Source organism: Pelecanus crispus, chromosome 5 (assembly GCF_030463565.1).
Source record: "Pelecanus crispus isolate bPelCri1 chromosome 5, bPelCri1.pri, whole genome shotgun sequence".
Taxonomy (NCBI): Eukaryota; Metazoa; Chordata; class Aves; order Pelecaniformes; family Pelecanidae; genus Pelecanus; species Pelecanus crispus.
In genome coordinates this window covers 43,738,030-43,749,045 of record NC_134647.1, presented here as the reverse complement: position 1 = coordinate 43,749,045, position 11,016 = coordinate 43,738,030, and the positions used below count along the sequence as shown (strand labels likewise).

The following is an 11,016-nucleotide window of genomic DNA, read 5'->3' as shown; positions in this document are numbered from 1 at the left end:
TGCCAGCTTGTATCAACTTGGCTCCCTCAGGTGCTGTGCAAGTACTACACCGATATTTCTGAGTACTCAGACACTGCAGACAGAGCATTGTGAGGCTAAAAAATATTTCAGACTCTTCCTCTATGCAAAGTTTGTAAATAAGGGCTTGGAGAGAGGGCAGAAAGATGCATAAAAATGGCTTCAGAAATATAAAACACATGGGATTTGGCTGAATTGAAGAGGCATAAACTATAATCTAACTGTAGAGACAGGTAGCTATGCATACACTTTATGTGCATTTTTTTAACAGCCATTTCTGCTCGCTATGTTCCCTGAGGTGATCCGCTTTGCTGGGGCTGAGCTGAAGCAGGGATGCTCGCAGGAGTCATCCTCTGCTTCTGGAAGAGCGAGATTTTAATCCTGTACCACGAGAGGGCAGTGCCTGCAGCTGGATTTCCCTCCGCTCAAACACCCTCGCGGTAACAGCAGCTTTGATTGTTAGCGCAAAATACTATCTGATATTATTCCCTCCCCCGCCCCCTTTTTCCCCTCTCCTAGCACGAAATTACCTTTGAGATTGGAATCGCTTTGACTCTGGTGTTTTCCTGTTCAAATGCACTCAGACTTAAGCAAACAGACTGGGTGGTAGTCATCTATTAGACACAGTGGCTGTAATTGCACTTTTTTCCTGCAAAAGGAGCTGATGTGGCTTGGGAGGCTCTTCCCAAAGGTCAGGGCTTGCTGGTAACCCTTATGGCAATATTCTGGGTCCATACACATGGATTCATTGAGGGTACCCAGTTGGGAAAGGAGGGCAACATGTTGGATTATTGTAAGGGGACTTCCACAAGGCATTTAGGTTGCTAACTATATATGTATTTAACCTCCTCTTGAAAGCCAATACAGACTGCCTGTTTGCCTCTCTGCGTATGCAAACTGATTAGCTTGCTCCAAGGAGTGTCCACAGGGAGAGTCCAAGGTCCTGCTTTGACCAAGGAATTGACCCTGGCCAAGCTGCTCTATGGCCATGCAAGGGGAACAGACTCCTTGCCTCCCTCCCAGAGTCTGACCTAGGAGCAAACAGCTTCTGCTGCAGATTCCAGGGCCCCACAGGACAGCAGTACCTATAAGAAACCTTCAGGCTATTATAATTTCCTCCTGCTGTTTCCTCAGGCAAGCTTCCTGGGTCATATCCCATGTCTTTACACCAGCCCATGCTTGACACAGTGAGAGCACAGCCTACAGCCCAGGATATCCTGCACAAAATGAGGGTTGTTTGTTCTGAAGGTGAATGAAGGTTGTGATGAAGTACCAGTCATGTGAATAACACATCAGCTGGGCCAGGAAAGTGACTAGTGAAGCCAGGTAAGAAATAGGAATTGCTAATAGCAGACTGGCTGCTGCTTCTACTTCACCAGCTGGTTTTACATGGACCAAGATTCACTTCAGAGTGGTGAGAGAGACCTGAAAGACTGTATGAGCACAATGTAGGAACTGACACCAGCCACCACAGGGCACCAGCTCTGGCTGCCATCACACCTGCAAATAGGACTAGGGGAGACCATGGTGGTTGCAGTCTCAGGTCTAGGGAGTTTCAGCATGAGAGGTACAGGGAAACTTTATTCTTCTCTGCAACAGGAAGGCAGTGAAGAAAAGACTACCTGGGAGCTCCTTTGTTGACTTCCCTGCTCCCAAGGTACTAAATGTTCCCATTATTTGAGGAAAAACATTGTGTTTCCTGACCAACAGATGCTCAGCATCTGAACAGGGACTGGTGTGAAGACATGGTGCTTGGTGTTTGGCTCAGGGCAGAGTTTAACACTTCCATTCCCTGAAGTTCTTCCCCCTCCTCCTAAACAGATCTATCAGGGTGTGTATGGTTGTATGGATGGAGACAGCTACAGCCTGGGGTAATCCATCGTCATGACGACAGCTGTGGAACCATGTCCAACCTTCAGAGATTGTTATCCATGTACAAACTGGAACCAGCCACTATGGCTGATCTTGCATTGCTGGAGTGAGATTTGGAAAATGCGCCATGAAGTGCAGCAGGATGGTGTGCAAGACTATATACAAAACCAGGGTAAGACCGTCTCGTCTCGTCTCGTCTCGTCTCGTCTCGTCTCATCCACCAGGAATGAGGCTGTGATAGGGTCTGTGTTCTCCAGACAGCTTTACAAGATGCAGCTAACACTGTGGAGTCTCTTCTGCATGAAGTGGTGGCTGGCTAGTGAAATCTGATAAAAAACATCATTGTGCAGTTGAGCTGTTTCTTCGTGCTGAGACATTTAGGACAATATCTTTCTTCATAACAAAATGTTGTGGTGCCACAATGCTTTGCTGTTGGGGTCTAGCCTCCTTTCTGAAGTCCCTGTCCTGAAAATTTCAGCACAGTCAACCAGACACCTGAAGAGCACCTTGCAAAGTGTCCAACTTCTGTACAGGCAATATTGGAGTGACCCTAAGAGGGTTTTCTTTAAATCAGGGCTGTGGGTTACTGGAAGGCAGGCCTGCTTGAACACCACAGGTCAAGTAGCTTGTGAATCACAAGTTCTTCAGTGGCCAAGCTCTGGCAACACTTAAGAAGCAATATGAAGTTGTCCAATTACTTGTCCAGTCTTGTTTCAGGTGAAACATGAAAGTCCTTTTTCCATGCTGGCATAGTAGGGCTCTTCGAAATGAGCCTTGCTACTGTGGGTCTGTGGCAAAAAAAGGAAAAGCAAATTGTCCCTTCACCCCCAGGTCTGTCCTCTAAAGAAACTAGCAATGTCTTCTCAAAAGAACAACCCCTTTCTTTACAATGGGGATGTCATTTCTTTTGTTCCAGAGTTTCCAAGTTGATGAAGGAGAACCATGATGTATTGTTTCAGAAAGGGACAGTAGTTCACTTCTGAAAGAAGGAAGGTGTAACAAATCATTCTCACTTTTCTTGGCGAGGACCCTGGTGAGCTGGAAACAGGGACTGCGTTTCAAGTGAACAATTCTTCTGCTGTTGATGGGCCCCTAAGCTGGTCCTCAGAGGTTGCAATACGAGGGTACTGTTCTTCAGCACCTCCTGGCCGTCTTCCATGGGAGGTTTGGCCATTGAATTTCTGGTGAGAGGATCCTGCTGCTTTGTTAGAGGACAAGGAAAAAGCAGAGCTGATCTGTGCTGCATTGCAAAGGTAGCAGAGCTGGAAAGACCAGGAAGGGGCGACCCTGACTCTCAAACGAGGGAGGTCATTGAGACATGCTTTGAAAGTCAGTGTGCTCCTTTGGGAACATGCTGATGGAACTGAGGGGCCTTGCATAGGCCTTCATCTTCATAAAGTCATCTTAAAATCTTGTTCTCTGCTAACGTGTAACCTACTGTGTATGTGCTGCTGTACAATTAGGTCGTGTGTGAGTAAAACAGAGTCTGTATAATTTATGGGAACTCTATAGTTGTTGTTCCTGGGATAAAATTTCAGGGTTCAGGAGGTGAGATGAAGAAACAGAAAAATGAGGGTAAATATCAGAAGTAGTTCCCTGGCAGAGAATCACATTATGCTGCCAATCAAGCCTGTTGACAGGAGACCAGAAAATGGGGCAAACTGCTACCAAGCGTGACACAGGGAATGAGCCAGAACTGGCAAGAGAGAAGACGGGAGGACATGGAGCATGTCTGCACACAGCAATTACCCTGGATTGACATGGAGTGTAAATGTAGTGCACAGAAATCATTGCCCCCTTGGGTCTTCCTGCCTTATAGTTCACTTCCAGGAGCTGAAGTTCAGTCAGAAAAAGGCAGGCTTATTTAAGAACAAGTTTGCCCAGACTTGGAGCTGTTCAGGAATGGCTGTCCTGGAAAAACTCCCTGAAGAGCCGATTTGCCTTTGTACCATTCAGCAGGAAGAGGGCCATAGCACCAGCTTGGCTTCCTTTGGCCAGAGAGAAATGATACCCTCTTCATTTGCTTTTATTCATCCCAAATGAATGGGATCATCAGAGAGGATGAACCATAGACTGATCTGATGGCATAACACATCCACCATTTTAGCAGCCAGTTGCGTTCAAATGATTTAACAAGACATCACCCAAGAAGCATCCTTGGTTTAACACCTTTGCGTGGTGCATCAGCTGTAACAGCCTGTCAGACTTCAGGTAGCTTGGGGAGGGCAGACAGAGGTGGACTGTCCCCTACCACCAGTGTAAATCAAATGTGGCTCCACTGCACTGAAGGTGATGGAACAATACCAGTGTCAAAACAGAGTGTGCGTGAGGAGAAACAGCTTCATCAGTTTTAATGGTGGCAATAAATGCATTGACTCCTACTTACTGACTCAAGAGCCCGGGATTAGAGTTTTAACTCCCAAAAGGAACATTTTTATTTCTGGTTTTGACTTCAACCCAAACCCCAATCCTTACATATCCTGCTGCAGGATTTATTGGCTACAGTTTTTCCAAGCTTGGAGTCATCACCAAATTCCAGCAGCCTGTTCCTCAAAGTCATGCCTTGTGCAATGATTCCTTGACAGCAGCAGTGATAGGTGGGAGTGCCTCCACAGCAGTGTGTTTTACAGAGCTTGCCAGCCTGCAAACCACAGGCCAGCTGCACTCAAACAGCTGTCAAGTCCCATAGGAGCTCCATGGTGGTGTTGGTGGAACTAGGCTACAGAAAACTCAGCAGATATTTCTGTCTTACCTGGCATCGCTGTTTGATCATGGAACATCAGTGATGGGAGTCTGCATATCAGAGGAGGACTTCAGCTTTAGCTGACATCTACAGCTAATGCCTTCCTTAGCTGGAGTCACCACATTAAGGAAAATCTCTTTGCTCCAGGACAATTCTTCCTGCTTTTGTCATTAGGATCCTTTTGGTACTAATGTAATCTCCAGATTAGTAGTCGGTCCACAGCAAGAAATGCACGAACCTGAGAGACTGCTTGACATTACCTTTAGTATGAGTGTGCTTTCCTGCTGCTACTGCACACACAAAGCCTGCCTCAGAAGTAATTTTCTAGGATTTCTAGGCTAGAGCAAAGCACAAAGAAAGAGACTTCTGCTTGTAACCAGCTGCCTGCAGCAAATGTTTATTTGTTTCATAACGTGGCATTATTGTCTTGTATCCAGCACAGACCTCTGCTGCAGTGTAAAGTAAAGCAAGGCAGATAGTCCAGTCTCTGATACCATTGAAACAGGGGATATCTAGAGCCAGGGATTTTGGACACCCAAAATTAGCTTGGTGTGAAGGACCTTTTATAACAGATATGTTCCCAATTGGAGGCTATTCCACCACTAGCTATGACAACACTGGAAAGGCAGTTATTGCTCCCTGACAGTGTGTGACCTGTGGGGTCTGTCTGAAAGCATCCTGAAGGGATGAGTCACAGGTCCCTGCTGCCACCAGTAAGAACCCTGGAGAAATATACGTCCTGATGAAAATTTGCAGAAAGGCCTGTTGGGTCTCTTTGGACACTTTCTAAATAGCTGGCTTGGTTCAGACCTCCCCTTCCTATGCTGACACAGATAGTGCCATTTTTGCAGACACAGCTTGGTAGTGTTATCTCAGGAGATGGAGACACGCAGATCTTTGTGTTTCCCATTGGTGCAGAGCTGCAGGCTGGCAACCAAATTGCATAGATGGCTGAGCATCACGCCTTCAGCTGTTGAAAGAACTACCTCTGGCTGAAGATGCTGGGGGCTGTGGCATCGGGACAGCCTGCCACCCTTGGTCTACTGTGGAAAGGCTTGTCCAGCTTTGGAAAAATGGCGCATGGCTATTCCTGCCCCTGCATGCCTCAGTGAAAGTGTGGGTCCTGGGTTACTGAGGATGATTCTGAGATAGGTATCGAGGCCTCTCAGCCCTGGGACGATGTCTGTGGTCCCACTGATGAGACTGAACCTGCCTTAATCTTGCCAGGAAGGTGGTAATGTGACCACCGGTCCCAGGTGTGCTGCAGAGCTTAGAGGAGATAGGCTGGATGGTTTCATTTCCTTTAGGTCCCAGCCAGGTGCTTGGGGATCCTGGACCAAGGCATCTCTGACCACCCATTGCTGGGTGGTCATCTCTGACCACCCATTGCTGGTAACCTGCGACACTTGTGTCACCTTCAGTGACACAGAGGATCAGCATTGCCAGAGCAGGTGGGAGGGAGGGAGGGAGAGTATCAGGGTGGCTTTTTCTTGGTTAGTGTGCTGTGCTGCTGTACAAAGGGTCAAGCAGTCCCTCTGGAAAGAGATGGAGAAAGCCTCCTTTTATTTGCCTTTGTCCTGTTATTTAAAAGTTAAGAGTTTAAATTCATGGTTGTATAAGCCCTACTCTTTGATGTAAGGACTAAGGTGCTTCTCCCTCAGAGTGGTGGCCTCCTCTGCGTGCCATCACACCTACTTTCCTAGAAAAAAAACAGCCTCCTGCTTCTGTCTCCCTGCTAGGCAAACCAGGTCCCTGGTCTTGCACAGGGACCTCTCAAGGTTTGTTGGTCCTGTTGGTCTCCTCATTACTTTCATATGAGTGGGTAGTCACTAGGGATTTAAAGTACCTCTCACCTTCTCCACCACTGAGCCCTGCTAAACTCAGACTATGAGGTGAGCTGAAGCAGGGTGATGACACAGACCTAGGTCTTTCAGGATGCAGAAAGGTGGACTTACATGCAAAAGATCAAGCAAAGCATTGGGAGCGCTGCATTGATACACTACATATTGTGTGGCCCCATCTGGAGTGCTTTACCGTTGCAGGAAAAATAGAGGTGGCTTCAGCATTACTAGCATTGCAACCCAGCTGGAGGTCCCAGCTGGGTTCCTGTGTGCGAGGCATTGCCCAAGAGCACACAGCATTTGTGAGCTTGGAGGGACTGTCAGGTAAACAAAGGAGCCAGAGGAGAGTGGATCAATGCATCAGTGACATGCCCCAAGCCATGCAGATAAGGTAGAAACAGGCACCTCAGCCACGTGCCTTGATTTCCCAGCCAGGACTGTGTCTGCATGACCTACTGCATTTCTAGGAAAGGAGAGCGACAGGTTTGAAAAATAACAATAACTTCATATTTTCGAGATTGTAGAGATTTATATCGTTTACTTATTCAAGTAAAATCCAACAGGTATTTTTATGGTGGACTTTGGATGGTTGGGATTTTTTTTCTCCAAAATGAGTAGAGAAGTAGGTAAAAGTCAAAAATTCCATTTTCAGGTGGTTTTTTTTAAGGTTTTCACCTTTTCAGGCACTGTTTCCTGTAAAAATTCATCCAAGAGTCTTAAGTGGGTGAAAAAGCAAAAAAAGTCAAAAGTTTGAGGTGAAATGTTTTATTCTAAGTTGACTGAAATACATTGTTGCATCTGATATGAAATGCCTTCTTTTGTTTTGACAGAAAAATAGAAAAGGTGAAAAGGTTCTTTTCAGTTTTCCCCTCAAAGTCCCCTCTTCATTTTTGTTTCCCCCCAAAACCTTCAGTTCCTGACGTGGTTTTGCTTTGTAGAGATCAAAGCTCTGAGGAGAATTAATCAGCATATTAAAAAAAATACATTATATTTTATCTATATCTAGCACCCTACCTGCTAAGAAATAATAAAGTACATTAAGGCAGAATGGTTTCAGATCACTGTGTGCACTAGCAGGGCGTTAGAGAAGTGTGTGAGATGTACGATGGCTCTTCTTTACAAAAAAATTTATTCAGACCCTTTACAGTATAGGACTGACAGAAAAAAATGCGTTCAACAGGCAAACACAATGTTAACTTTAGGGTACACTCAGGTAATATGGGAGAATTACATCAGAAACAGCTATAGGCTTTTCTTCGTGGTTTTATTTTTTGCTAATATGAAAACCCTCATTATTACCATGGACTGCAGAATAGGATGGCTAGTCTGTGAAAACAACTCTTTGGTAATCATTTTTCAAGGGTGAACACACTGCTTTGCCTCTCTATTTTGTTGCAGGGGGAATGCGGGTGGTATTTCATGTTGGAAGAGTTTATCAGAGCCTTCCTGGTTGTTGCTGGAGAAGCATCAGGTCACTGGCATTTGCTCAAAAAATCACAAACCAGAAACATTATTGTAAAAATGTCAAAAGCCAGCTGCTGCCTTTGCATGAGCATTTAAGCTGACATGTATGAGAGGCATAGAGGAGACGGTGCCCAATTGCTGGCAGTCATCAGCCTTTTCATACCAAAATGCCCAGGACTCAGACCTCTCCAAGTTGTCACACTGGGAGGAAGGCATGAGAAATTTTGGAGACACACAAAGACCTGCAACTCACCTCCTGAAAACTGGGCCTTTCATGGTCTCTGTGCTCTAAATCACTGGTGACTTTTACAGTTATGGCCGTGGACATCTTAAGCCAAGCAATAGGTTGCAACAGGTGGTGCTTAGTTTTTTCTTGTGATGAGGGGTAGTTTTTCCCACGCACTGGAAATGTGATTTGGACACTGTTGTCATCCAGTGGAAGAGAAAATGTTGTTGCTGTGATTGTAATGACACTGATTTTTAATCTGTGTTGTTATTTTCATGCAAGAGCAGTTTATCAGTACGTGAGAAACTAGAAGAAAGAGAAACAGAAGGCCCTACACAGCAATGAATTAACACCAAAAGAGGCTGGATGCTGGACATGCAGCGAGAAAGCAATCTGTGACGATAAGTAAAGTTGTAAGTGCCATGCTTTTGCTTGCAGTACTGAGAATTTAACAGCCGGTATCCAGCAGTCAGGTCATCAGGTTTTGCAATATGCTGCCTCTAAAGATCTTTCTTTTGGGTACTGCTTAATCCCACTTTACCCAAGACAGGCGGGCTGTCAGATCTGCACAGAACAGAGGGGAGAAAGGAAAAAAACATAAAGACATACCACATGAATTTAAAAACATCTAAATTAGGGTTTAACAAGTCAACTATTCAGCCTCTACAGAAAAGCAGCTTCATTCATTTAGATCTTTCCAAGTAGCACTCTTCAGAAATATTAGTTAGCTAGAAGCCTGAAAAAAGTGGTGATACCTATGAGAGCCATTTGTGTTGTTTTAAAACCTGTTTATCTATTAAAGATGGAGGCAGCTGGAAAATAAAATATAAATGTTCTCTGTAGTCAAGACAGTTGTGATCAGGATTCATTTTCCCAGTCATGTAGCTAATGGAAATTAACAGGAAAGGAGAAAAGACTTAATTATCTTTTCCTTTAAAGTAAACTGATTGCTTTTTTCCCTGTAGGCTTTGTCCCTTTGACACTGTCCTGTGAAATCAAAGCGTAATATTCTTTGGAATGACTTATACTGCACTTTTTGAAGGCTGATATGCTTCAAGGCCCATTTCCAAAAAGTGACAAAATCCAAAGGAACTTATACTGCAAAGGGACAGAGTTAGAAAGGGGGTTAATTACCTTAAAATGCAAAGTGCCAGGAACTACTGAAAATCCCCCTTTGCTCCTCCCTGCACTGCTAAGTAACACAAAACCTGTTGCTTTCTCTCTGAGACTTGAGGCCCCGTGTTGGGCACTTGGGCAATTTCCCATCACCACCATATGGTGGACTGATGAAGCACTGTATTCTGGTGGAAGCAAGCACAAAGTTCAATCCCACATAAGTCAGCATTAAGTACAAGCCAAACAGAAAACAGAATAATGGTCCTTCACTTTAAAATAGAAATAATTATATAAGAATGTAAATTGCAAATAAGCATTTGCTCCCCTATACTTTGAAACAAACCTGAAATTTCACTGCACTGTCTTGTGTATCCTGGTTTTCAGTGTTAAACTATATCTCTGAGAAACTCTTGGTTACTTGAACATCTGTATTTTAAGAAATGGGGTTCTGTTTATGTTCAAAGCCAGGTGTTTTTCTCAGTCAGGTACAAGCTAAAGAAAAATTGTAAAGAAAATAAAGAAAATCTCTATAGGCTCCATCAGCTTTAATTACAAAAGAACAACTTGCACAGAATAATAATAATAAAAAAGTTTAAAAATGTATTCTGAGAATAAACAAAATCTTCAGTCTTGTTTGTAAAAGGAAGGGTTCGCATGAGCTTAGTAAGTTGTTCTTATCTTGGTTTGGTTTTGGTTTTTTGGTTTTTTTTTTGTTTGTTTGTTTTTCTTTTTAAGAAAAAGATCCTTAAAGTTAGAAGACAAGGTTGGGATTTTTTTTATTGAGACATTACTTAGCTACCTTTTTTTTAGGGTGGAGCTGCATGTTGTGAAGCCATTTGAATGTGACAAGTGGATGTTCAAAAGCAATTGGACCAATTCACTCCCACTGGCAACCCAAAGCAAGGCTGTGATCCCCGGTTAGAGCGTGGTGCTGAATAAAATACAACCCTTCGTTCACTCACCACTTGTATTCCAGGCTGCCCGCTGTTGGCTTTGCAAACCGTTCTTCAGGCACTGCTCCACGTAGGATTTGGGATCGCACCCGGAGAAGAGGATCTCGCCAAGGAGAGCGATGTAGGCAATGGCCAGCCGGAGCGTGTCGATTTTGGAGAGGCGCTTCTCGTACGGGAAGGTTGGTACGTGGCACCTGAGCTCGTCGAAGGCCGAGTTGATGTTGAGCATCCTCTTCCTCTCGCGGACGTTGGCGGCGTGCCGCTGGCGGAGGTGGCCGGGGGGCGGCGGCGGGGCGGCGGGCCCCGGCGGCGGTGGGGAGCTGTCCGCTTCAGCACCCCCCGCCCGCCCCGCCTCTCCGCCCGCCGCCTCCCCCAGGCCGGGCGGGCAAGCTGGGGAGGGCCAAGGGGAGAACTGGTCTGCCAGGGAGGAGCAGTCCGCTAGGAAGTTGTCCAGCTGAGCGCTGGGATCTGCATGGTCCCAGAAGAGAAATTCAGGAGTGGAGTCTTCCTGCTCGAAGCTGTAACAAAGTTCCTCCATCCTCTGCACCAGTCTGAAGCAAGCTTATGGAAATATTTACAACTTCAGACTAAACTGACTATCAGGAAAATGAGATTCTAATTTAATTAACACCCCCCGCCCCCAAAAATATCAGGGGCAGAGAGTCCTGGTTGTGTCGTTGAGGAAGACTATCGCAAAAGTTTCCTCAGTTGCAAATCTAAGTGGGACTTGTGATTTAAATACTTCAAGGCTCCTCAGCAGGGGAATGATCCTATTCTTCTCCA

At 45.3% G+C, this 11,016-nt stretch overlaps 1 protein-coding gene across 1 annotated transcript; it reads right to left on the bottom strand.

Annotated features, from left to right (window-relative positions):
- Positions 1–8,690: 8,690 nt before the first annotated feature.
- Positions 8,691–10,771, bottom strand: LOC142593606 (helix-loop-helix protein 13-like). Its single transcript, XM_075711685.1, has 2 exons — positions 10,243–10,771; positions 8,691–8,728 (listed from the first exon to the last, which is right to left on the bottom strand). Exons 1-2 carry the CDS (start codon positions 10,769–10,771, stop codon positions 8,691–8,693), a joined length of 567 nt encoding a protein of 188 aa, XP_075567800.1.
- Positions 10,772–11,016: the final 245 nt, after the last annotated feature.

Excerpts from the sequence above, each read along its gene's own strand:
- LOC142593606 (XM_075711685.1), bottom strand. The coding sequence starts at position 10,771 with ATGGAGGAACTTTGTTACAGCTTCGAGCAGGAAGACTCCACTCCTGAA. Across the intron at positions 8,729-10,242 it reads GGCAGCCTGGAATACAAGTG|ATCTGACAGCCCGCCTGTCT; the intron begins GTGAGTGAACGA and ends TGTTCTGTGCAG.